This window comes from Triticum urartu, chromosome 2A (assembly GCF_056163025.1).
Source record: "Triticum urartu cultivar PI428250 chromosome 2A, HENAU_Tu73, whole genome shotgun sequence".
Lineage (NCBI taxonomy): Eukaryota > Viridiplantae > Streptophyta > Magnoliopsida > Poales > Poaceae > Triticum > Triticum urartu.
In genome coordinates, this window is record NC_141874.1 from 22,059,220 (window position 1) to 22,086,321 (window position 27,102).

At 45.9% G+C, this 27,102-nt stretch overlaps 1 protein-coding gene across 2 annotated transcripts; it reads right to left on the reverse strand.

The window, feature by feature from the left end:
* Positions 1-3,378: 3,378 nt before the first annotated feature.
* Positions 3,379-7,414, reverse strand: LOC147983038 (UMP-CMP kinase 2-like). 2 transcript variants are annotated; one of them, XM_087542808.1, is made up of 9 exons: positions 7,083-7,413; positions 6,868-6,912; positions 6,733-6,772; positions 6,379-6,496; positions 6,121-6,277; positions 5,486-5,566; positions 4,964-5,071; positions 4,298-4,362; positions 3,379-3,655 (listed from the first exon to the last, which is right to left on the reverse strand). In XM_087542808.1, exons 1-9 carry the CDS (start codon positions 7,197-7,199, stop codon positions 3,649-3,651), a joined length of 738 nt encoding a protein of 245 aa, XP_087398934.1. In that variant the 5' UTR covers positions 7,200-7,413; the 3' UTR covers positions 3,379-3,648. The 2 variants fall into 2 exon arrangements, with proteins under 2 accessions (XP_087398934.1, XP_087398935.1); XM_087542809.1 differs by lacking the exon at positions 4,964-5,071 and having other exon boundaries at positions 7,083-7,414.
* Between the last annotated feature and the right edge of the window lie 19,688 nt (positions 7,415-27,102).

Genomic DNA, 27,102 nt, shown 5'->3' on the forward strand with positions numbered 1-27,102 from the left:
GATTTGTGTGCCCACAAGATGAGCAGCAGAGATGAGAAGGGGTGAAAGACAAGAGAGTCGGATATGCCGATTTGAAGAATCACGAAACTACAAATAGTAAAAATAAAATAAAATTCACAAGCGATATTTAAAAAATAATGTAGGTAGATCATTTCCGCCGGCATTTTAACAATGGTTGCTAGGTACTAAGAATTTCTTTGTGTGGGACTCGGCCGTCCGTCCACTCAATTTTTTCAACGTAGAAGTGGGTATATAGCATATAGTACAATACAAGACACAAAGTTCTCAACAACAACAACAAAAAAAAAAACAAGACACAAAGGCACACAACCTTATCCCTGTCAAAGATCCATCCTACATTGATAAATCTGACTTGGCAGTGGGACCAGCAAGAACAATAATGTTCCAACATCCCCGTGTTCTTTATTTGGAGGATCGATGTCCCTCCACCCAGCATTGCTTGGTTGATTGCCACAAGGACGCAAGGCTGAGATTCTCGGTCCTGCAAATTTGGAATTTTGCTTCCAGCTAGCTGCGTCCCTGTCCTTCCTAGTGAACCACCTTCGCCTGCTGTTTGGGGCGTAGGACAAATACACCCAGCTGATCATAGATTCATAGGGAGAGGGGGTCGTAATCCTGGCTAGCTTTCACCGTTAGCGGCAGCTAGCTGGTTAATCATGCAGGCTAACACGAGGCTATGTGCCCCCTACAAGAGTCCCAAATGGACCTTTCCTCCATTTACAATCTTCACAAGATGTAGCTAAGAATATTATATTTATACTTCCATCTCATGATTTTTTTTCCGAAGAGGGTCGTCGTGTCTTTGTACGGAATCACAGGCCTATTCGTTTGTACTATTTTGTGAAATGTAGGCAATGGTTATGACCGATTTGATAGGAAAAAAAAAGAAAACAATGTGCATTTTCTCGTTGGGGATTAATAAAACGTCGCGTCTTCCTTCAATTGGAGTTGGCGGCTCTCCTAGGCTTCCCTCATCCTTCTTAGTATAGCAAGTTAATTGCAGAATGCTACCACTATAAAACCCTTGATTTGGAAAAGCTAACATTGAAAAGCTACCACTATCAATATTCCGACCGCACAGGGAGGCCAAATTGGCCGACCGCACAGGGCCCCAAAATTTTGGGGCCCCCCAATCCAGCAAGTTATATGTGTACATATATGTGAAAAGTAGAAGGCCCAGTAAAAAACACACTCTAGCCAGCCCATTCTAGCAGCCACGCACGGAGCCCCTGCAGCACGCCAGTTCATTTCCCTAACTCTCGTCTCCCAATTACGATCCCAATACTTTTTAAAAAAATATATCAGAATCCCGATCGCACGCACATGGAAAGGCAACAGGGCGGCGACGGCTGGGTGCCTGGCTGACCGATAGTATCGAGCAAGGCGACGATGGCAGAAGGAAGACACAAGGTCAAACTAGGACGTGCGTACGCAGCAGCCGATCGGCCAGGCGGCCACGCCCCACGGCGCATCATCCTGCCAAACGTAAGTCCTTGTAGAGAAAGCCCTAATTTATTTTGCTAGTGTAGGCTACTTTTTTGTTAAATGAAAATTTCAAAATCTTACATCTAGGTGAAGTCTTTTTACATTTTCTTAGCTATATAAAGGGGCTATAGTTCATATAGTTTGAATTGATTCAGATTAAGTTTTAATTTATTAAACAGAAAGACTCGTGCATCCCGGAAGGAAGTATGATTCCGGTGCTTCAAAGGCAGTACCATTCCTTACTATTTTATGCCATTAGTATTTGATATATTTCCTAGATATTGTACCAAATAAGTCATATTTGAAGTTATATAATTAAGTGAGACTATGCTTTGCTTATGTTAGTTCTTCAATTATATGATTTATTACAAAAAAGTTAGGCCCCTATTTTGATATTCGCCCCGGGCCCCCAAATTTCTGGAGACGGCCCTGAACATTACCTTTGTTGCAAAGATTTTATCAAAGAAAAATAAAACACTTCAAGGTGATTGCAACAAACATCCTATTACAGAAGGCCTTTTGCAGCACCACTCTTGTTGCAAAAGGGTGGCTGCTTACATGGGTAAATCGAACGATCGTTAACGTGCCCATCCAATGGTCAGTGAGGCGGTGGATATTTTTGCATTATCCGCTGGCCCACGTTTAGCGTCGCACTTATATCAAGGTGTTCCGTGAGCAACGCACGCCCCTCGCGACATCGCTGTAGACGTCGCGCTTTGGTGTTGAAGGTGTTCTGGATCCATCTGCAAATTCAAAATTTCCATGTCTTGTCGTAGGTTGCTGCCTGTCACGCCCACCGCCACCCTTGGCTCCGTCCGGAGAACTCTTGTACTGCTCTTTTTGCCGCTTGATTGGCTCATGAAATGTTCAGATGGGCTTTTCACCCCACCTTTAAAAAAAGGTAACACAAACACATTAAATCTGTGAGATATAGAAACAAATTAATTATGTCCATATCGGCATATCCTCACTCCCCAGTGGAGTAAGCACAACAATTTCCGTTTCATTTTCGCTCCTTTTTGGCTTATCTATGCATTAGAAAATATTTGGCTTGCTTGTGTTCTCCAACAACACATGGTGACATGCTTGGATGCAGGCCCGGTTGGAGCTTTGCTCCCCAAAAGTCTACGCATGACCTCACATCACGGACCCACGGTAGATAGGTCCAGTCGATGCCGACGTTGCTCGTGACCAATCATCTTTTCCTCTACGCCTAATAATTCCAATACGAATTTCATGTTCACCTCAACCTCTTCAATTCCCGGATTATGTGCGTACGATCGAGACAGTTTCCACACGTCGAGTGCAACTAGGAAGTACGAACAACTAGAGTACCAACTCAAAAATAAATAAATAAATAAATAGAGTACCTAGCAATATTGCAACTTTTCTGTGTTTGGCAATCATCTATGTTGCCCTTGGAGGAGTCCACGTGTTGGCACGTCAATGGCCGATGCGCTGGTGAGTCCTCTAGCAAGCGCCACGTGTCCCCGCTCCATGGTATGCAAGGCAGAGGATGCAGGCAGGAAAATGAATGAATCGTCGACAGTACAAGTTTCTCCTCACATCATGCATAGACAACATTGGAGTTTTTTCAGAGTAGACTTTGCGTGGAAGCGCCGGCGATCACATTAATTAACAACATAAACGGCCGGTCCAAAGAACTGACAAAAACACGCCGGCAGTTCACATTAACTAATATAAGTATATAAATCCAAACGTAGACTACTTGTTCCTCCGGTCAGATCATTAGTTTATCGGACGCCGGCAGTTCTCATCTCATCTCTGAGAACAGACATATAGACAGCAAATCGTCACCACCCAAGCACGGCGCACACACAGTTATTCCGGTAAAAAAAAGGGGGGCAGACATACATTGTAGCCTTGTAGGGTGTGAGGCAGAAAATATCATGCGTTATACAGTACAGTGGAGCGCGACGAGAGCGCAAGGTTAGGGTTTATCATCGCAGGTTGGGCGTTTCACCGGCCCTCTGTTTTCTCACAGGTATGGACCGTCCGTGTATCAGAATATGTACAATTATTACGCTAAAAGATTATATGAAAGGGACAAAAGAAACACAATTTTCGCCAGGCGCAATTCTAATTCCCCCGGCTCCCGTGTGAGAGAGGACGGCCGCCTCCTCATAGCCTGCAGACATGGTGAAGTGGTCAAACGATTGCAATAACCTTTTTGTATACCTAGTACCAAAGTAGGAGTACATCTTTATCATAAGCTGGGACAACTGCAAGTTGCTAGCATTGCTTAGTCAAACGTGTCAAGAAACTAGCTACAGGCGAGGGTTCGGCGAGTCAGCAAGATGACAAAGTTTGCGACGTAGCATCCTCCTGGACCTCTTCCTCCTTATCCATCAATCAACAAGACAAATGCCACTCTCTTCATTTTGCTTGTCAGTTTGTCTTTCTTTATTGTGCACAGTGAACACAAATGGCAAGGATTCAGAAACTCAAGCTCTTTCTACCTACAAGCAATACCCTTTTGCTTATGGCGATGGCCTAGCCTAACTGCAACGGCAGGCTTAGTATAAAACAACTCACCATCACTTGTTAATGTATGGAAAGAGTGGGTGCTGCAACTTGGGCATTTAATTCTAAGGGATAGCATATGCTAAATATGTGAGGACTGAAAAGCTTTCAGAACAAATTTGGCACTAGAAAAATGATATGCAAGCAATCAGAAATCAGATGATGCAAGAATGTGCACCTCCTTCAGGAGAGCGGACATAGTCACAGTATATGACAGGAATTTCGTGTCTTAAACATCAGGATTTACCTTAAGGAAGAAAACAACTTGCGAACTGCTTCAAAGATTTCATCTTCAGTTCCCGTTGCCTTTATCTGCATGGAGATCAACAAGTAGTCTTACACATCCAAAGGTCAAGTCTAAACAATAAATAAGACATCCTACAGATCCTCAATATGAGTGATATACAGAATATGTTACTATGTTATATCCCTGATATGTACCCCTTCTGAAGAGATTAGCAATCTCTTCCAAAATGAGTGAATTACAGACACTCATCTAATATCAAATAAATAGGCAGATCTCTGATCTCACTCCCCTCCACAACATGGAAAAATGGTCTTACGGTTATATGAAATTCAGAAGACGAGGGAATCGCATCCTGGCTCTACCTCTCTGTCCTATGACTCCCCGGAAATACTATCCTGCTATTTATACACTGGTAACCCATATGTTTGACGTTTCTGAAATATATATTGGCATTTGTAAATGTTCAAGAGAATAAGCCAGGTATAGTTTAATGCTGCACATTAAGAAGCCTTTTAAATCAACTTCTAGAACAAAAGGTAGAGCTCTGTTTCCGTGTGAAGGAAATAGGAAAATGCACGTCAAAAAGTAAAGGTACGGTTCATAAAAGAAAGGTACAAGAAGTGCTCCTGTCCAGGACACTCTGCGTTAAATAAATATATTAATTACCTTGTGTGCCTTTCCCCTTGAAGAGTAGTACTCTACAACAGGAAGATTCAAACTCTCGAACACTTTTAGACGCTTCTTGATTGTCTCAATGTTATCATCAACTCGTCCCTAAGACGCATACATGAGATAATCGAAAAAGTAGAAACAAATAGAGAGATCAATCTAATGTGATATTTTTTAAAAGAAACTCCACTAGAGCACTAATCAACCTCCCATTTTGATATCCACAAACTACACTAATGAGATTAGTGTTTTTCTCTTCAATTTAAATGACATATGAAGAAGAAAATCATTTGTGGTAATCCACAAGGACTATCCTTTAGGAATGCTATATTTCATGTTAGTTAAGAGAGAGGGAGTGATAAGAGGATAATTGTCAAAGCCGAAAGTAACGTCTGAGAAATAAAATCTTAGAAAAACACACGTGGAGTAAGTTTCAAATAAGAATTGAGAAATGTACAGTACTCATGTTGTGTATATATATCTAGCACAATTTACTCCATAGATAGTACGAAGACCAACCTGGTTACGGCTTAGGAGACGTTTAACCATCTCATCCTCAGGACAGTCAAAGAAAAGCACAAGGTCTGGTTCAGTTCCAGTCTGAAATTTATTAGTCAACATATCAGAACAGGACCATGCAATCTACATTTATCTGACTAGCAATTATTGAGTGGACAACAATGAAACATATCTTAGTTGGTATGCCAGTGTCTTCTAATTGCCCGACCACAGCACACACATTTTCTTTGATATAAATGCTTGTAGTAGTTGTTGAGATGCAACTATACATCCACCATAGTGGGGCTAACATAACTGTGGACTACTGCATAAATCCTAAAAGTGCATCTCTCTAGAGCAGGACATAGTTATTGATTTGCTACTAAAAAAAAATACATACATAAGAAACTGCTGATTGCATACTGTACACTGGCAGTTTTGGGCCAGCATATTGGCGTAAAAAATGTAAAGACAAGTGTGTATACACAGATGGTTACAGCCAAGAGCGCTACAAAACTTGAAGATTCACCTGTTATCAGCCTTCCCAAAAATTGAACCGAAACTGATGAACATCATGGACTTATCCATCTCATCACATACAATTTTAATTAATAGAAACTTCTGGACCAGTAATGCAAGCCAAATAGAGAACTTACTATTTTTTCAAAGGCAATTCTGTTTTCCTCACACCTTGGAAAACCATCGATAAGAACCCTTTTAGCAGTGCTTGATTCAATTGCTTTTCTGACCAGTTCAACAGTTATCTCCGATGGAACAATCCTCCCTTCCCTTATTATCTCCAGGATCCACTCCCTGGCAAATGCCATGAAACTGACAAATCAATTCACCGAACCATGCATGTGCGTGCGCGTCATTATAAGGCTATCAGAGGATTGGACGGAAAGAAGTATTACCCTTGATCAGTGCCAGCAGCTATTTCATTCCGCAGAAGGTCACCAGCACTCACATGAGAAAATCCAAAATCTGAGGCGATCCTACTACATTGCGTTCCTTTCCCACTCCCAGGCCCCCCTATACGCAGGACCTTGATTAGTCGTGCGAACAATTGAAATTTGAGCGCCACAACACAATCCAACTTGAAACAGCACTGATTATCATTGAGAGAAGGGTTCCTCAATTTACTCTATACAGGATACACATAGAGTATATAAATGTGAAATCAACCCTACAAAGCTTTTGCCTCCATTTCGAAGGAAGAAAAATAATAATCCTGCAACATATTGGGTGTAAAAGTAGGAAAATTTTACCTAAGACGAAAGCGATGAACGGCCTCTCACCATCGGTTCCCTACAGAATGAACAGAGGGCACACCACCAATTATTCAGATGGAGTCTGCATAGCTGTCACAAATAATAAGAATGCGGGTTTGGGAACAAACGTACAGCTAGGGATGTGAAGAGCCTGAGCAGATTCAGGGCCGGCGGTTTCTGCGAGGAAAACAGTCAGGCGGATGAGCATCTGGGAACGGAAGGAGCGTGTTGACCCCAATGGGGCGAGAAAGGCGAGCACGCCAGATCCGGTCCGGCCACGTTGGGCGCGCGCGCGAGGCGTTCGACGGAATGCGCGGGAGAGAAAGAAAGGGGGACCGTGGGGTTACCTCGGCGTGGGTGGGGAGGAGGAGGTGGTGCTGTTGCTGGTGGTGGCAGGAGGAAGCGGCGGCGGAGGAGGAGCACGGGGATCGGAGGAGAAGGGAGCTCAGCCGCCGCCTCAGCATCCCGACGCCGATCGCTCTCGTCTTGTTCCCTCTGGAGGGCAAGGCGGCGAGGGAGGCTCACCACTCACCTCCGCCCGCAGGAGGGGCCGAACGGCCGAGGTCGGGGGGCCGGGGGAGGGAGGGGCGGCGGCGAGCGGCGAGCGGCGAGCGGCCGTGGACGCTGCGTGATGTGGCGGGGCGGGGAGCAGGGCCGGGGCGGGGTGGGGTGGGGAGAGAGAGAGATCGTTGCTTCTTTAATTTCCTTTTCGGAGCTGCTTCTAATCGATGAAAAGTGAAAATTGCCTTTTTCCGATTGGTGTGTTTGGCAGCGTGGAATATGTTGTGTTTTCAGCAAGGGGTAAGACAGAAGAAATAGCTAACTTAAATGTAGACATGTGTTCAGTTAGGGGTTAAATGTAGATGTTCGATGATTATAAGATGTTCCATCAAAAGAGAACATGATGGATTGTCAAAGCAGAAAATGGTACTTTATCAATTTGCTCCTTCAGTTCGATTTCCATGGGTTTGATTAACTTGGGTTGATAAGGTTAGTATATAGGAAATAAGTTCAGTTTATGGAAAAGGTATATGGGCTCTTGGAAAAGCTCCGGTCTCGGCGGAGGGCTTTGGGCTCCAAGGCGGCGGCCCTGCTTGGAGAGGCGACGCCATCTTCGCGGCTGGTGGTGCTCACACGAGAGGGCCCCCGTCCTCAGCCGTGTGGGCGGTGTAGTGACACGGGCGCGGTTCATGGCCGGCGGTCTGGTCTCGCGGTTCTTCTTGCGTCAGATCTGAAGGTTACTCCTTTTTCCCATCTGGTCCACTTCCCACCGGATCTCGCGTCGGTGATCTTGTCTAGTCGGGCTGATGGTGGCGTAAGTGGGGTTCGGGAGAAATCCTTTGGTGGCTTGGCCAACCATGTCGGTGACACTGTCTGCGGGCGTTGTTCTCCTCCTTGGAGGCACCGACGTGATCCCTTCTCCCTACCACGTCTTCTCCGACCCAATGTTAATTCCTGTTATCCCTGCGGATGCGGCAACACTCTGTGTCGTTACCTCCCTGGGGGCGTCGTTTGGCTAGGAGAGGCTCGTGAGCGGTGCCATGAGGTTAATTACGCGGTGCTACCTCTTGAGCATGCGTTGGTTTTTCCTTGAAGAGGAAAGGGTGATGCAGCAAAGTAGCGTAAGTATTTCCCTCAGTTTTGAGAACCAAGGTATCAATTCAGTAGGAGGTACACGCAAGTCACCTAGTACCTGCACAAACAAATAAGAACTTCACAACCAACGCGATAAAAGGGGTTGTCAATCCCTTCACGGCCACTTGCAAAAGTGAGATCTGGTAGAGATAATAAGATAAATATTTTTGGTATTTTTATGATATAGATTGAAAGTAAAGATTGCAAAGTAAAATAGATTGGAAACTTGTATGATAAAAGATAGACCCGGGGGCCATAGGTTTCACTATAGGCTTCTCTCAAGATAGCATATTCTACGGTGGGTGAACAAATTACTGTCGAGCAATTGATAGAAAAGCGAATAATTATGAGAATATCTAGGCATGATCATGTATATCGGCATCACGTCCACGACAAATAGACCGAAACAATTCTGCATCTACTACTATTACTTCACACAATGACCGCTATCCAGTATGCATCTAGAGTATTAAGTTCATAAGAACAGAGTAACACATTAGGCAAGATGACATGATGTAGAAGGATAAACTCAAGCAATATGATATAAACCCCATCTTTTTATCCTCGATGGCAACAATACAATACGTGCCTTGCTGCCCCTGCTGTCACTGGGAAAGGACACCGCAAGATTGAACCCAAAGCTAAGCATTTCTCCCATTGCAAGCAAGATCAATCTAGTAGGCCAAACCAAACTGATAATTCAAAGAGACTTGCAAAGATAACCAATCATACATAAAAGAATTCAGAGGAGAATCAAATATTGTTCATAGATAGACTTGATCATAAACCCACAATTCATCGGATCTCAACAAACACACCGCAAAAAGAGTTACATCGAATAGATCTCCAAGAAGATCGAGGAGAACTTTGTATTGAGATTCAAAGAGAGAGAATAAGTCATCTAGATAATAACTATGGACCCGAAGGTGTGTGGTAAACTACTCACACATCATCGGAGAGGCCATGGAGTTGATGTAGAGGCCCTCCGTGACCGATTCCCCCTCCGGCGGAGCTCCGGAAAAGGTCCCCAGATGGGATCTCACGGGTACAGAAGGTTGCTGCGGTGGAAATAGGGTTTCGTGGTGCTCCTGGATGTTTTCGGGGTATATGGATATATATAGGAGGAAGAAGTACGTCGGTGGAGTTACGAGGGGCCCACGAGGGTGGGGGGCGCGCCCAGGGGGGGCACGGCGCGCCTCCCTGCCTCGTGGCCTCCTCGTTGATTTCTTGACGTCTACTCCAAGTCCCCTGGATCACGTTTGTTCCAAAAATAACTCTCCCGAAGGTTTCATTCCATTTGGATTCCGTTTGATATTCCTTTTCTGCGAAGCACTAAAATAGGCAAAAAACAGCAATTTGCACTGGGCCTTGGGTTAGTAGGTTAGTCCCAAAAATAATATAAAAGTGTATAAATAAGCCCATTAACATCCAAAATAGATAATATAATAGCATGGAACAATAAAAAATTATAGATACGTCGGAGACGTATCATGCGGTTGTTGCAGGTTTTGAGCTACAGTTAGTATGCAGCGCTGAGTATACTATCTTCATTGAGATATTCGCTGCCCTATTCACCAGTGGTTCTTCACCCTCAAACCTGGGTGGGAGGGGAAAGGGTTCCTGTCGGTGTCAAAACCGGCGGATCTCGGGTAGGGGGTCCCGAACTGTGTGTCTAGGCGGATGGTAACAGGAGACAAGGGACACGATGTTTTTACCCAGGTTCGGGCCCTCCTGATGGAGGTAATACCCTACTCCTGCTTGATTAATATTGATGATATGGGTAGTACAAGAGTGGATCTACCACGAGATCAGAGAGGCTAAACCCTAGAAGCTAGCCTATGGTATGATTGTTGTTCTCCTTCTACGGACTAAAACCCTCCGGTTTATATAGACACCGGAGAGGGCTAGGGTTACACAGAGTCGGTTACAATGGGAGGAGATCTACATATCCGCATCGCCAAGGTTGCCTTCCACGCCAAGGAAAGTCCCATCCGGACACGGGACGAAGTCTTCAATCTTGTATCTTCATAGTCCGAGAGTCCGGCCAAAGGTTATAGTACGGCTATCCGGACACCCCCTAATCCAGGACTCCCTCAGTAGCCCCTGAACCAGGCTTCAATGACGACGAGTCCGGCGCGCAGATTGTCTTCGGCATTGCAAGGCGGGTTCCTCCTCCGAATACTTCATAGAAGATTTTGAACACAAGGATAGTGTTCGACTCTGCAAAATAAGTTCCACATACTGCCGTAGAGAGAATAATATTTGCGCAAATCTAATCTGCTGACGTATTCCGCAGCGTGACATCACACCACAACCAAGCCTTTATGTAAATTGTTTTTACTGTCCCACCTTAGCGCGTTTTGCGAGGCAGTTTCCTTGGCACGTCTTGTTGAAGCAGAGATCGTGTCCCCTTAATTTACGGGATCCTCATCAATACGGGCGTGGGTAACCCAGTCATGACCGTTGGTATATCCTCTCGATCAACGGTGAGTCCCAAACGGTCACAGGGAGGACTCTTGGTATTCAACCTCTTATAAAGAGACCAAGGCTCTACTCCTTTCTTTTGATCTCAATCGAATCCGCCTCTCGCCTCGAGTTCCAACACCCAAGGCTCCAGATTTAGGCGCTTCGGACCTTCGATGATGTCCGGCTCCGACCTTCAAGGCCGATGGATGCCTTCCTCCGTTATGGAGGAAGATGTGCTACGGCTAAGGGATGCCAGGTACCTGACTGGCGAAATCCCGCATAGGCTGCCTGCTCAAGGGCAGGTTATTCCCACTCCCAGGCCCGATGAGAGCGTGGTGTTCACATCTCACTTCCTCCGAGGGTTAGGCTTTGCGACGGATCCCTTCGTGAGGGGGCTCATGTTCTATTATGGGCTGGAATTTCATGACTTAGCTCCAGAGTCCATCCTCCACATTTCATCATTCATCGTTGTGTGTGAAGCCTTCCTCCGTATTACTCCTCACTTCGAACTATGGCTCAAGACCTTCAAAGTCGAGCCGAAGAAGATTGAGGGACAGCACGCGGAGTGCGGAGGCGCTGTTATAAGCAAGAATGCCGACGCTCCATGGCCCGAGGGCTCTTTTCAAGAGGAGCCCAACTTATGGCAACGAGAGTGGTTTTATATCACAGCTCCCAGGGGTACCAAGTGGGTGGCACCGCCTGCTTTCCGCTCGGGTCCCCCGCCCCGACTAGCATCATGGGTCAATAAGGGGCTGGACTGGGGGCCGGCAAAGGACGTGCCCCTGTTGCAGGGCCGCATTCGTGATCTCCTGGAAAGAGACATCAATCTGGTCGTGGTGACGTAGGTCATGTTGATTCGCCGAACCCTGCCCTGCAAACGTCGCCCCCTCCGCCTATGGGAGTTCAATCTGGAGGGACCACGAGCTCTCCAACATTTTATGGGCGCGACGCTCGTGGAGATGTACAAATTGTTCTTCGGACCACAAGCAATGTGTCCGAACTTGACCGAGGACGCAAGTCTGAGCTGCAATCGTCCGGATACTCAAGTAAGTAGCCCTGTGCCCGGACACGCTTATCCGTATATTCATCATAACATTGCCCTTAAAAGAGTTGTCTTTAAAACAGGAGTGGATAGCGAAGGCAAAGCTGATCAGGTGTCCGCCCCCTCCCTGAGACCATGCCGGATCCCGTGTTAACCAGGATGCTGGAGGTTGCGCCTTTGGAAGAAAATGAGGGGGGGGGGACAAGGAAGCTCCTGCCTCCTTGAAGGAGGCTGTCCGGAAAGGAGGAATCGAAAATTCCTCTCCTCAGGGGAAGAAGAGGACCGCCTCTGAAGACTCGGAGACCATGGTCTCAAAGCGGGGGAAGAAATCTTTGCCAGAGGGTCCTATGCCGGAGGATACTTCGGCCGAATTATGCCCTCAAGGGGATCAGCCCTCCACCGAGCCGTAAGTAGAGAGGGAGGTTTAAAATGAGAGAAATCCCTGTTTTATTTCTGAGGAAAATAACCGAAATTTTACCTTGTAGTTCGGATCTCAGCCCTTCTCAGCAGAGCTCGTCTTCGGGGGATCTTCTTCCGGAGATGATGGAGAGCGGAACGCCTCCCCCCGCCGCACCGCCTTGCGAGGCGGGCGACCCTGAGGTATCGTCACGGAGGGTTTCTCCGGATCCGGCAGGGCCAGAAGGCAGTCATATGGCCCCCAAAGTACTCCACGTCTGGCCTTCGAAAAAGGCCATCAGACAAGTCCGGCACCGTCCGGTGCACGGTCGGAGGAACTGAAGGATCTGCTAGGGCGAGCGTCCATCTCAGAGGAGCACCGTACTTTGATGGGTACGGTAATTGAAAGGATTTCATCCGCAGAGAGTGAAGGAAATATGCCCTAGAGGCAATAATAAAGTTATTATTTATTTCCTTATATCATGATAAATGTTTACTATTCATGCTAGAATTGTATTAACCGGAAACATAATACATGTGTGAATACCTAGACAAACTTAGTGTCACTAGTATGCCTCTACTTGACTAGCTCGTTAATCAAAGATGGTTATGTTTCTTGACCATGAACAAAGTGTTGTTATTTGATTAACGAGGTCACATCATTAGTTGAATGATCTGATTGACATGACCCATTCCATTAGCTTAGCACCCGATCGTTTAGTATGTTGCTATTGCTTTCTTCATGACTTATACATGTTCCTATAACTATGAGATTATGCAACTCCCGTTTACCGGAGGAACACTTTGGGTACTACCAAACGTCACAACGTAACTGGGTGATTATAAAGGAGTACTACAGGTGTCTCCAAAGGTACATGTTGGGTTGGCGTATTTCGAGATTAGGATTTGTCACTCCGATTGTCGGAGAGGTATCTCTGGGCCCTCTCGGTAATGCACATCACATAAGCCTTGCAAGCATTACAACTAATATGTTAGTTGTGAGATGATGTATTACGGAACGAGTAAAGAGACTTGCCGGTAACGAGATTGAACTAGGTATTGGATACCGACGATCGAATCTCGGGCAAGTAACATACCGATGACAAAGGGAACAACGTATGTTGTTATGCGGTCTGACCGATAAAGATCTTCGTAGAATATGTAGGAGCCAATATGGGCATCCAGGTCCCGCTATTGGTTATTGACCGGAGACGTGTCTCGGTCATGTCTACATTGTTCTCGAACCCGTAGGGTCCGCACGCTTAAGGTCACGATGACAGTTATATTATGAGTTTATGCATTTTGATGTACCGAAGGTTGTTCGGAGTCCCAGATGTGATCACGGACATGACGAGGAGTCTCGAAATGGTCGATACGTAAAGTTTGATATATTGGAAGCCTATGTTTGGATATCGGAAGTGTTCCGGGTGAAATCGGGATTTTACCGGAGTACCGGGAAGGTTACCGGAACCCCCCGGGAGCTAAATGGGCCATGATGGGCCTTAGTGGAAAAGAGAAGAGGCAGCCCCACATGGGCTGCGCGCCTCCCCCTTCCCCTAGTCCTATTAGGACTAGGAGAGGTGGCCGGCCCCCTCTCTCTCTTTTCCCCCTCCGCGAATCCTACTCCAACTAGGATTGGGGGGGGGGAATCCTACTCCCAGAGGGAGTAGGACTCTCCTGGCGCGCCTCCTGTGGCCGGCCAGCCTCCCCCCTCTAATCCTTTATATACTGAGGCAGAGGCACCCCAGAGACACACAAGTTGATCCACGTGATCTATTCCTTAGCCGTGTGCGGTGCCCCCAGCCACCATAGTCCTCGATAATACTATAGCGGAGTTTAGGCGAAGCCCTGCTGCTGTAGTGCATCAAGATCGTCACCACGCCGTCGTGCTGACGGAACTCTTCCCTGACACTTTGCTGGATCGGAGTCCGGGGATCGTCATCGAGTTGAATGTGTGCTCGAACTCGGAGGTGCCGTAGTTTCGGTGCTTGATCGGTCGGATCAGGAAGACGTACGACTACTTCCTCTACGTTGCGTCAATGCTTCCGTAGTCGGTCTGCGTGGGTACGTAGACAACACTCTCCCATCTCGTTGCTATGCATCACATGATCTTGCGTGAGTGTAGGAATTTTTTGAAATTACTACGAAACCCAACAGTGGCATCCGAGCCTAGGTTATTTATGTTGATGTTATATGCACGAGTACAACACAAGTGAGTTGTGGGCGATATAAGTCATACTGCCTACCAGCATGTCATACTTTGGTTCGGCGGCATTGTTGGACGAGATGACCCGGACCAACATTACGCGTACGCTTACGCGAGACCGGTTCCCCTGACGTGCTTTGCACATAGGTGGCTTGCGGGCGACTGTCTCTCCAATTTTATTTGAACCAAGTGTGGCTATGCCCGGTCCTTGCGAAGGTTAAAACGGAGTCTATTTGACAAACTATCGTTGTGGTTTTGATGCGTAGGTGAGATTGGTTCTTGCTTAAGCCCGTAGCAGCCACGTAAAAATTGCAACAACAAAGTAGAGGACGTCTAACTTGTTTTTGCAGGGCATGTTGTGATGTGATATGGTCAAGGCATGATGCTGAATTTTATTGTATGAGATGATCATGTTTTGTAACCGAGTTATCGGCAACTGGCAGGAGCCATATGGTTGTCGCTTTATTGTATGCAATGCAATCACGATGTAATGCTTTACTTTATTACTAAACGGTAGTGATAGTTGTGGAAGCATAAGATTGGCGAGACGACAACGATGCTATGATGGAGATCAAGGTGTCGCGCCGGTGACGATGGTGATCACGACGGTGCTTCGGAGATGGAGATCACAAGCACAAGATGATGATGGCCATATCATATCACTTGTATTGATTGCATGTGATGTTTACCTTTTTATGCATCTTATCTTGCTTTGATTGACGGTAGCATTATAAGATGATCTCTCACTAAATTATCAAGAAGTGTTCTCCCTGAGTATGCACCGTTGCCAAAGTTCGTCGTGCCCAGACACCACGTGATGATCGGGTGTGATAAGCTCTACGTCCATCTACAACGGGTGCAAGCCAGTTTTGCACACGCAGAATACTTAGGTTAAACTTGATGAGCCTAGCATATGCAGATATGGCCTCGGAACACGGAGACCGAAAGGTCGAGCATGAATCATATAGTAGATATGATCAACATAACGATGTTCACCATTGAAAACTACTCCATCTCACGTGATGATCGGTTATGGTTTAGTTGATTTGGATCACGTAATCACTTAGAAGATTAGAGGGATGTCTATCTAAGTGGGAGTTCTTAAGTAATTTGATTAATTGAACTTAAACTTATCATGAACTTAGTACCTGATAGTATCTTGCTTGTTTATGTTGATTGTAGATAGATGGCTCGTGCTGTTGTTCCGTTGAATTTTAATGCGTTCCTTGAGAAAGCAAAGTTGAAAGATGATGGTAGCAATTTTAATGCTCAGAAGAATTACATCCTGGAAGCACCGCTAGGTGCCAGGCCTGCTGCTGGAGCAACACCAGATGTTATGAACGTCTGGCAGAGCAAAGCTGATGACTACTCGATAGTTCAGTGTGCCATGCTTTACAGCTTAGAATCGGGACTTCAACGACGTTTTGAACGTCATGGAGCATATGAGATGTTCCAGGAGTTGAAGTTAATATTTCAAGCAAATGCCCGGATTGAGAGATATGAAGTCTCTAATAAGTTCTATAGCTGCAAGATGGAGGAGAACAGTTCTGTCAGTGAGCATATACTCAAAATGTCTGGGTATAATAATCACTTGATTCAATTGGGAGTTAATCTTCCGGATGATTGCGTCATTGACAGAATTCTCCAATCACTGCCACCAAGCTACAAGAGCTTCGTGATGAACTATAATATGCAAGGGATGAACAATACTATTCCCGAGCTCTTCGCAATGCTGAAAGCTGCGGAGGTAGAAATCAAGAAGGAGCATCAAGTGTTGATGGTTAACAAGACCACTAGTTTCAAGAAAAAGGGCAAAGGGAAGAAGAAGGGGAACTTCAAGAAGAACAGCAAGCAAGTTGCTGCTCAGGAGAAGAAACCCAAGTCTGGACCTAAGCCTGAAACTGAGTGCTTCTACTGCAAGAAGACTGGTCACTAGAAACGGAACTGCCCCAAGTATTTGGCGGATAAGAAGGATGGCAAGGTGAACAAAGGTATATGTGATATACATGTTATTGATGTGTACCTTACTAGAGCTCGCAGTAGCACCTGGGTATTTGATACTGGTTCTGTTGCTAATATTTGCAACTCGAAACAGGGACTACGGATTAAGCGAACACTGGCGAAGGACGATGTGACGATGCTCGTGGGAAACGGTTCCAAAGTCGATGTGATCGCGGTCGGCACGCTACCTCTACATCTACCTTCGGGATTAGTATTAGACCTAAATAATTGTTATTTGGTGCCAGCGTTGAGCATGAACATTATATCTGGATCTTGTTTAATGCGAGACGGTTATTCATTTAAATCAGAGAATAATGGTTGTTCTATTTATATGAGTAATATCTTTTATGGTCATGCACCCTTGAAGAGTGGTCTATTCTTATTGAATCTCGATAGTAGTAATACACATATTCATAATGTTGAAGCCAAAAGATGCAGAGTTGATAATGAAAGTGCAACTTATTTGTGGCACTGTCGTTTAGGTCATATCGGTGTAAAGCGCATGAAGAAACTCCATACTGATGGACTTTTGGAACCACTTGATTATGAATCACTTGGTACTTGCGAACCGTGCCTCATGGGCAAGATGACTAAAACACCGTTCTCCGGTACTATGGAGAGAGCAACAGATTTGTTGGAAATCATACATACCGATGTATGTGGTCCGATGAATATTGAGGCTCGTGGCGGATATTGTTATTTTCTCACCTTCACAGATGATTTAAGCAGATATGGGTATATCTACTTAATGAAACATAAGTCTGAAACATTTGAAAAGTTCAAAGATTTTCAGAGTGAAGTTGAAAATCATCGTAACAAGAAAATAAAGTTTCTACGATCTGATCGTGGAGGAGAATATTTGAGTTTCGAGTTTGGTGTACATTTGAAAAATTGTGGAATAGTTTCGCAACTCACGCCACCCAGAACACCACAGCGAAATGGTGTGTCCGAACATCGTAATCGTACTTTACTAGATATGGTGCGATCTATGATGTCTCTTACAGATTTACCGCTATCGTTTTGGGGTTATGCTTTAGAGACGGCCGCATTCACGTTAAATAGGGCACCATCAAAATCCGTTGAGACGACACCTTATGAACTATGGTTTGGCAAGAAACCAAAGTTGTCGTTTCTTAAAGTTTGGGGCTGCGATGCTTATGTGAAAAAGCTTCAACCTGATAAGCTCGAACCCAAATCGGAGAAATGTGTCTTCATAGGATACCCAAAGGAGACTGTTGGGTACACCTTCTATCACAGATCCGAAGGCAAGACATTCGTTGCTAAGAATGGATCCTTTCTAGAGAAGGAGTTTCTCTCTAAAGAAGTGAGTGGGAGGAAAGTAGAACTTGACGAGGTAACTGTACCTGCTCCCTTATTGGAAAGTAGTGCATGACAGAAAACTGTTTCAGTGACACCTACACCAGTTAGTGAGGAAGCTAATGATGATGATCATGAAACTTCAGATCAAGATACTACTAAACCTCGTAGATCAACCAGAGTAAGATCCGCGCCAGAGTGGTACGGTAATCCTATTCTGGAAGTCATGCTACTAGATCATGATGAACCTATGAACTATGAAGAAGCGATGGTGAGCCCAGATTCCGCAAAATGGCTTGAAGCCATGAAATCTGAGATGGGATCCATGTATGAGAACAAAGTATGGACTTTGGTTGACTTGCCCGATCATCGGCAAGCAATTGAAAATAAATGGATCTTCAAGAAGAAGACTGACGCTGACGGTAATATTACTGTCTACAAAGCTCGACTTGTCGCAAAAGGTTTTCGACAAGTTCAAGGGGTTGACTATGATGAGACCTTCTCACCCGTAGCGATGCTTAAGTCTGTCCGAATCATGTTAGCAATTGCCGCATTTTATGATTATGAAATTTGGCAGATGGATGTCAAGACTGCATTCCTGAATGGATTTCTGAAAGAAGAGTTGTATATGATGCAACCGGAAGGTTTTGTCGATCCAAAGGGAGCTAACAAAGTGTGCAAGCTCCAGCGATCCATTTATGGACTGGTGCAAGCCTCTCGGAGTTGGAATAAATGCTTTGATAGTGTGATCAAAGCATTTGGTTTTATACAGACTTTCGGAGAAGCCTGTATTTACAAGAAAGTGAGTGGGAGCTCTGTAGCATTTCTGATATTATATGTGGATGACATATTGCTGATTGGAAATGATATAGAATTTCTGGATAGCATAAAGGGATACTTGAATAAGAGTTTTTCAATGAAAGACCTCGGTGAAGCTGCTTACATATTAGGCATAAAGATCTATAGAGAGAGATCAAGACGCTTAATTGGACTTTCACAAAGCACATACCTTGACAAGATTTTGAAAAAGTTCAAAATGGATCAAGCAAAGAAAGGGTTCTTGCCTGTGTTACAAGGTGTGAAGTTGAGTCAGACTCAATGCCCGACCACTGCAGAACATAGAGAGAAAATGAAAGATGTTCCCTATGCTTCAGCCATAGGCTCTATCATGTATGCGATGCTGTGTACCAGACCTGATGTGTGCCTTGCTATAAGTTTAGCAGGGAGGTACCAAACTAATCCAGGAGTGGATCACTGGACAGCGGTCAAGAACATCCTGAAATACCTGAAAAGGACTAAGGATATGTTTCTCGTATATGGAGGTGACAAAGAGCTCACCGTAAAAGGTTACGTTGATGCAAGCTTTGACACTGATCCGGACGATTCTAAATCGCAAACCGGATACGTGTTTACATTAAACGGTGGAGCTGTCAGTTGGTGCAGTTCTAAACAAAGCGTCGTAGCGGGATCTACATGTGAAGCGGAGTACATAGCTGCTTCGGAAGCAGCGAACGAAGGAGTCTGGATGAAGGAGTTCATATCCGATCTAGGTGTCATACCTAGTGCATCGGGTCCAATGAAAATCTTTTGTGACAATATGGTGCAATTGCCTTGGCAAAGGAATCCAGATTTCACAAAAGGACCAAGCACATCAAGAGACGCTTCAACTCCATCCGGGATCTAGTCCAGGTGGGAGACATAGAGATTTGCAAGATACATACGGATCTAGTCCCGTTGACTAAGCCTCTTCCACGAGCAAAACATGATCAGCACCAAGGCTCCATGGGTGTTAGAATCATTAGAGTGTAATCTAGATTATTGACTCTAGTGCAAGTGGGAGACTGAAGGAAATATGCCCTAGAGGCAATAATAAAGTTATTATTTATTTCCTTATATCATGATAAATGTTTACTATTCATGCTAGAATTGTATTACCGGAAACATAATACATGTGTGAATACATAGACAAACTTAGTGTCACTAGTATGCCTCTACTTGACTAGCTCGTTAATCAAAGATGGTTATGTTTCCTGACCATGAACAAAGTGTTGTTATTTGATTAACGATGTCACATCATTAGTTGAATGATCTGATTGACATGACCCATTCCATTAGCTTAGCACCCGATCGTTTAGTATGTTGCTATTGCTTTCTTCATGACTTATACATGTTCCTATAACTATGAGATTATGCAACTCCCGTTTACCGGAGGAACACTTTGGGTACTACCAAACGTCACAACGTAACTGGGTGATTATAAAGGAGTACTACAGGTGTCTCCAAAGGTACATGTTGGGTTGGCGTATTTCGGGATTGGGATTTGTCACTCCGATTGTCGGAGAGGTATCTCTGGGCCCTCTCAGTAATGCACATCACATAAGCCTTGCAAGCATTACAACTAATATGTTAGTTGTGAGATGATGTATTACGGAACGAGTAAAGAGACTTGCCGGTAACGAGATTGAACTAGGTATTGGATACCGACGATCGAATCTCGGGCAAGTAACATACCGATGACAAAGGGAACAACGTATGTTGTTATGCGGTCTGACCGATAAAGATCTTCGTAGAATATGTAGGAGCCAATATGGGCATCCAGGTCCCGCTATTGGTTATTGACCGGAGACGTGTCTCGGTCATGTCTACATTGTTCTCGAACCCGTAGGGTCCGCACGCTTAAGGTCACGATGACAGTTATATTATGAGTTTATGCATTTTGATGTACCGAAGGTTTTTCGGAGTCCTGGATGTGATCACAGACATGACGAGGAGTCTCGAAATGGTTGATACGTGAAGATTGATATATTGGAAGCCTATGTTTGGATATCGGAAGTGTTCCGGGTGAAATCGGGATTTTACAGGAGTACCGGGAAGGTTACCGGAACCCCCCGGGAGCTAAATGGGCCATGATGGGCCTTAGTGGAAAAGAGAAGAGGCAGCCCCACATGGGCTGCGCGCCTCCCCCTTCCCCTAGTCCTATTAGGACTAGGAGAGGTGGCCGGCCCCCCCTCTCTCTTTTCCCCCTCCGCGAATCCTACTCCAACTAGGATTGGGGGGGGGGGGGAATCCTACTCCCAGAGGGAGTAGGACTCTCCTGGCGCGCCTCCTATGGCCGGCCAGCCTCCCCCTCTAATCCTTTATATACTGAGGCAGAGGCACCCCAGAGACACACAAGTTGATCCACGTGATCTATTCCTTAGACGTGTGCGGTGCCCCCAGCCACCATAGTCCTTGATAATACTGTAGCGAAGTTTAGGCGAAGCCCTGCTGCTGTAGTGCATCAAGATCATCACCACGCCGTCATGCTGACGGAACTCTTCCCCGACACTTTGCTGGATCGGAGTCCGGGGATCGTCATCGAGCTGAACGTGTGCTCGAACTCGGAGGTGCCGTAGTTTCGGTGCTTGATCGGTCGGATCGGGAAGACGTACGACTACTTCCTCTACGTTGCGTCAACGCTTCCGCAGTCGGTCTGCGTGGGTACGTAGACAACACTCTCCCATCTCGTTGCTATGCATCACATGATCTTGCGTGAGCGTAGGAATTTTTTGAAATTACTACGAAACCCAACAGAGAGCGGGTTGCACGAGGCCGTCAGGAGTTTACTGACAGGTTTTGAGGTACGCGAAGTAGTGTACCTTTTGATAGTTTCGCATAAAAATAAGATGCGCCCTGTTTCGATAGTAGCCCCTGAGGCTCTGTGCGTTGTCAAAAGTGACGGCGCGCAGAGGATCATAATCCCAGGTATAATGTGCCGCCTTACTACGTAGGTGGCGAAGTGTCCGGTGGCCAGCTGGACTGACGAATTTGCCGAACTAGAGCGGCAACTTGACGTGGCAGATGCCGACATCGCGCTTGTCAACAAGCGGCTTGACGAGGCACAAGGTATGTAATTTCTCCGGAGGCGCCTGGTAAGAGGAGCTTGATGCCAGTACCTTACAATGTGTGTAGTTGATGCAGATGGGGCTGCCGCCGTGGAGGACCTTCGGGCGGAACTTGCCCGAGCCAAGGAGCAGGCCAGGAGAAGCGATGCGGCTGCCTTAAAGGTGGTTGAAGAGCTGAAAGCCGAACAGGCTGCTCACTGCCGAAGCAAGAAGGAAATAGCCGAGATGGCTGTAAAGTTGAAGAGCGCTGCGGACCGCTGCAAGCTTCTTGAAGAAGAAGATCGGGCAAAACGGACAGACCTGGAGAAGGCCACTACAGCGGCCAAGGATGCTCGTTCTGCGATGAGAGCGATGAAGGAGGAGCCATGTCAGGCCGGAGATATCGCGGCTGGAAAGCCTTTTATGCTGCAGAGGAAGTTCGGGGATCCTAAACATGTTCCGTTGGATCAGATGTGGAGTTTGGCGGACGCATATCTGGATTTGGCGGCGAGTGCCGCTGATGCGGCCGAACACTTCCGAGATCCGAAGGATCGCGAAGTGGAAAAGCTCTTCTGGTCGCAGTTCCACAATCCAGAGCATCCGCTTTCATTATCTGATCGTTTGGCCGAATGGGCCGAGCTGAACAGGTTATCCGGACTCGCGATGAAGTATGTCGTGAGTCATCTATGGCCGGAAAGGCCAAAGCCGAACAGCTATTTTAGCTTGGTGCAGCAGTTCCTTGGTGCGGTGTCGTATATCAACGCGATGAAGAGGTCAGCATGCATAGAGGGTGCGCGGATGTCCCTTGCCCGTGTCAAGACATACTGGGCGGAGATGGAGGCCACCACTGTTGCATCCCAAGACTCGGACGGAAGCCGAGTACTTGCCGAGCACTATTTTCAGGAAGTTCTGCAAGGCGTTCGTATAATAGAGACGCAGTGCTCGAAGGATATTATGTTCGAATAACATGCATTATTGTAAAACAATATTTTGATGGAATGTAAAGGCTTTTTATACTTGTGCCTTCAAGAATGAAAATACCTCCTGTGCGGCCGTTAAGGTATATGTGTATATAATCTGAAAGATGGCAGTCGTCGGCTTCAGCCCCCACGCATATAATGCAAGGGTGTTCGCAGAAGGCGCATTTTCACACTTGATCCAACGTCTTGGTCCGTGAAGGAGGTGATAGCGCAGCGAACTAGGCAATCGGACTATAATGCTTTATCACTTTCACTTAGCCATAGGCGTTTGACAGTGAGGCTACTATATATCCCCTGGTGGCGCCGCGCTCGCCCGAACTCGGGGCGCGTGTGTGCCTGGCCGGGAAACGGCCCTTCGTTAATGCGGAGGAATCCTAAAGATTCCGGTAGGTCATCGAGTGGTTGACCAGTCTCACGCTATATCATGACAGTCAGTTTTCGTCTTTCTCCACTGAGGTGCTCGCCTCGCTGAACCGGGGCACAATCGCAGTGGTTCTCCTGGTGCCGCCTTAGCCGATAGAGCGGAACGTAAGGCAGCAAAACACAGGAGCCGGGCAAACCCAACATTTTGAAGGAAATATGCCCTAGAGGCAATAATAAAGTTATTATTTATTTCCTTATATCATGATAAATGTTTATTATTCATGCTAGAATTGTATTAACCGGAAACATAATACATGTGTGAATACATAGACAAACAGAGTGTCACTAGTATGCCTCTACTTGACTAGCTCGTTAATCAAAGATGGTTATGTTTCCTAACCATGGACAAAGAGTTGTTATTTGATTAACGGGATCACATCATTAGGTGAATGATCTGATTGACATGACCCATTCCATTAGCTTAGCACCCGATCGTTTAGTATGTTGCTATCTTCATGACTTATACATGTTCCTATGACTATGAGATTATGCAACTCCCGTTTGCCGGAGGAACACTTTGTGTGCTACCAAACGTCACAACGTAAATGGGTGATTATAAAGGAGCTGTACAGGTGTCTCCAAAGGTAGATGTTGGGTTGGCATATTTCGAGATTAGGATTTGTCACTCCGATTGTCGGAGAGGTATCTCTGGGCCCTCTCGGTAATGCACATCACATAAGCCTTGCAAGCATTACAACTAATGAGTTAGTTGCGAGATGATGTATTACGGAACGAGTAAAGATACTTGCCGGTAACGAGATTGAACTAGGTATTGGATACCGACGATCGAATCTCGGGCAAGTAACATACCGATGACAAAGGGAACAACGTATGTTGTTATGCGGTCTGACCGATAAAGATCTTCGTAGAATATGTAGGAGCCAATATGGGCATCCAGGTCCCGCTATTGGTTATTGATCGGAGACGTGTCTCGGTCATGTCTACATTGTTCTCGAACCGTAGGGTCCGCACGCTTAACGTTACGATGACAGTTATTATGAGTTTATGCATTTTGATGTACCGAAGTTAGTTCGGAGTCCCGGATGTGATGACGGACATGACGAGGAGTCTCGAAATGGTTGAGACATAAAGATTGATATATTGGAAGCCTATGTTTGGATATCAGAAGTGTTCCGGGTGAAATCGGGATTTTACCGGAGTACCGGGAGGTTACCGGAACCCCCCGGGAGCTATATGGGCCTTAGTGGGCTTTAGTGGAAAAGAGAAGGGGCAGCCCAAGATGGGCCGCGCGCCTCCCCCTCCCCTAGTCCTATTAGGACAAGGAGAGGTGGCCGCCCCCCTCTCTCTTTTCCCCCCTCCGCGAATCCTATTCCAACTAGGATTTGGGGGGGGGGGAATCCTACTCCCAGAGGGAGTAGGACTCCTCCTGGCGCGCCACACCTTGGCCGGCCGCACCCCCCCTTGGATCCTTTATATACGGGGGCAGGGGGCACCCCTAGACACACAAGTTGATCCACGTGATCGTTCCTTAGCCGTGTGCGGTGCCCCCTGCCACCATATTCCACCTCGGTCATATTGTAGCGGTGCTTAGGCGAAGCCCTGCGACAGTAGAACATCAAGATCGTCACCACGCCATCGTGCTGACGGAACTCATCCCCGAAGCTTTGCTGGATCGGAGCCCGGGGATCATCATCGAGCTGTACGTGTGCTAAGAACTCGAAGGTGCCGGAGTAACGGTACTTGGATTGGTCGGATCGGGAAGACGTACGACTACTTCCTCTATGTTGCGTCAACGCTTCCGCAGTTGGTCTGCGTGGGTACGTAGACAACACTCTCCCCTCTCGTTGCTATGCATCACCATGATCTTGAGTGTGCGTAGGAAATTTTTTAAATTACTACGAAACCCAACAGTGGCATCCGAGCCTGGTTTTATGGTTTGATGTTATATGCACGAGTAGAACACAAGTGAGTTGTGGGCGATATAAGTCATACTGCCTACCAGCATGCCATACTTTGGTTCGGCGGTATTGTTGGATGAGGCAACCTGGACCGACATTACGCGTACGCTTACGTGAGACCGGTTCTCCCGACGTGCTTTGCACATAGGTGGCTTGCGGGCGACAGTCTCTCCAACTTTAGTTGAACCGAGTGTGGCTACGCCCGGTCCTTGCGAAGGTTAAAACGGAGTCAAATTGACAAACTATCGTTGTGGTTTTGATGCGTAGGTGAGATTGGTTCTTGCTTAAGCCCGTAGCAGCCACGTAAAAACTTGCAACAACAAAGTAGAGGACGTCTAACTTGTTTTTGCAGGGCATGTTGTGATGTGATATGGCCAAGACATGATGTGAAATTTTATTGTATGAGATGATCATGTTTTGTAACTGAGTTATCGGCAACTGGCAGGAGCCATATGGTTGTCTCTTTATTGTATGCAATGCAATCGCGATGTAATGCTTTACTTTACCACTAAGCGGTAGCGATAGTCGTGGAAGCATAAGATTGGCGAGACGACAACGATGCTACGATGGAGATCAAGGTGTCGCGCCGGTGACGATGGTGATCATGACAGTGCTTCGGAGATGGAGATCACAGGCACAAGATGATGATGGCCATATCATATCACTTATATTGATTGCATGTGATGTTTATCCTTTATGCATCTTATCTTGCTTTGATTGACGGTAGCATTATAAGATGATCTCTCACTAAATTATCAAGAAGTGTTCTCCCTGAGTATGCACCGTTGCGAAAGTTCTTCGTGCTGAGACACCACGTGATGATCGGGTGTGATAGGCTCTATGTTCAAATACAACGGGTGCAAAACAGTTGCACACGCGGAATACTCAGGTTATACTTGACGAGCCTAGCATATACATATATGGCCTCGGAACACGGAGACCGAAAGGTCGAGCATGAATCATATAGTAGATATGATCAACATAGTGATGTTCACCAATGAAACTACTCCATCTCACGTGATGATCGGACATGGTTTAGTTGATTTGGATCACGTGATCACTTAGAGGATTAGAGGGATGTCTATCTAAGTGGGAGTTCTTAAGTAATTTGATTAATTAAACTTAAATTTATCATGAACTTAGTACCTGATAGTATCTTGCTTGTTTATGTATGATTGTAGATAGATGGCTCGTGCTGTTGTTCCGTTGAATTTTAATGCGTTCCTTGAGAAAGCAAAGTTGAAAGATGATGGTAGCAATTACACGGACTGGGTCCGTAACTTGAGGATTATCCTCATTGCTGCACAGAAAAATTACGTCCTGGAAGCACCGCTGGGTGCCAGGCCTGCTGCTGGAGCAACACCAGATGTTATGAACGTCTGGCAGAGCAAAGCTGATGACTACTCGATAGTTCAGTGTGCCATGCTTTACGGCTTAGAATCGGGACTTCAACGACGTTTTGAACGTCATGGAGCATATGAGATGTTCCAGGAGTTGAAGTTAATATTTCAAGCAAATGCCCGGGTTGAGAGATATGAAGTCTCCAATAAGTTCTATAGCTGCAAGATGGAAGAGAACAGCTCTGTCAGTGAGCATATACTCAAAATGTCTGGGTATAATAATCACTTGATTCAATTGGGAGTTAATCTTCCAGATGATAGCGTTATTGACAGAATTCTTAAATCACTGCCACCAAGCTACAAGAGCTTCGTGATGAACTATAATATGCAAGGGATGAACAAGACTATTCCCGAGCTCTTCGCAATGCTGAAAGCTGCGGAGGTAGAAATCAAGAAGGAGCATCAAGTGTTGATGGTTAACAAGACCACTAGTTTCAAGAAAAAGGGCAAAGGGAAGAAGAAGGGGAACTTCAAGAAGAACAGCAAGCAAGTTGCTGCTCAGGAGAAGAAACCCAAGTCTAGACCTAAGCCTGAAACTGAGTGCTTCTACTGCAAGAAGACTGGTCACTAGAAACGGAACTGCCCCAAGTATTTGGCGGATAAGAAGGATGGCAAGGTGAACAAAGGTATATGTGATATACATGTTATTGATGTGTACCTTACTAGAGCTCGCAGTAGCACCTGGGTATTTGATACTGGTTCTGTTGCTAATATTTGCA

Bases quoted from the DNA above. Each gene is read 5' to 3' on its own strand.
- LOC147983038 (XM_087542808.1), bottom strand. From the start codon at position 7,199: ATGCTGAGGCGGCGGCTGAGCTCCCTTCTCCTCCGATCCCCGTGCTCC. The intron at 6,913-7,082 runs GTAACCCCACGG...TTTTCCTCGCAG, and splicing joins TCCTCCCCACCCACGCCGAG to AAACCGCCGGCCCTGAATCT. The intron at 6,497-6,732 runs GTAAAATTTTCC...TCCTGCGTATAG, and splicing joins GTTCATCGCTTTCGTCTTAG to GGGGGCCTGGGAGTGGGAAA.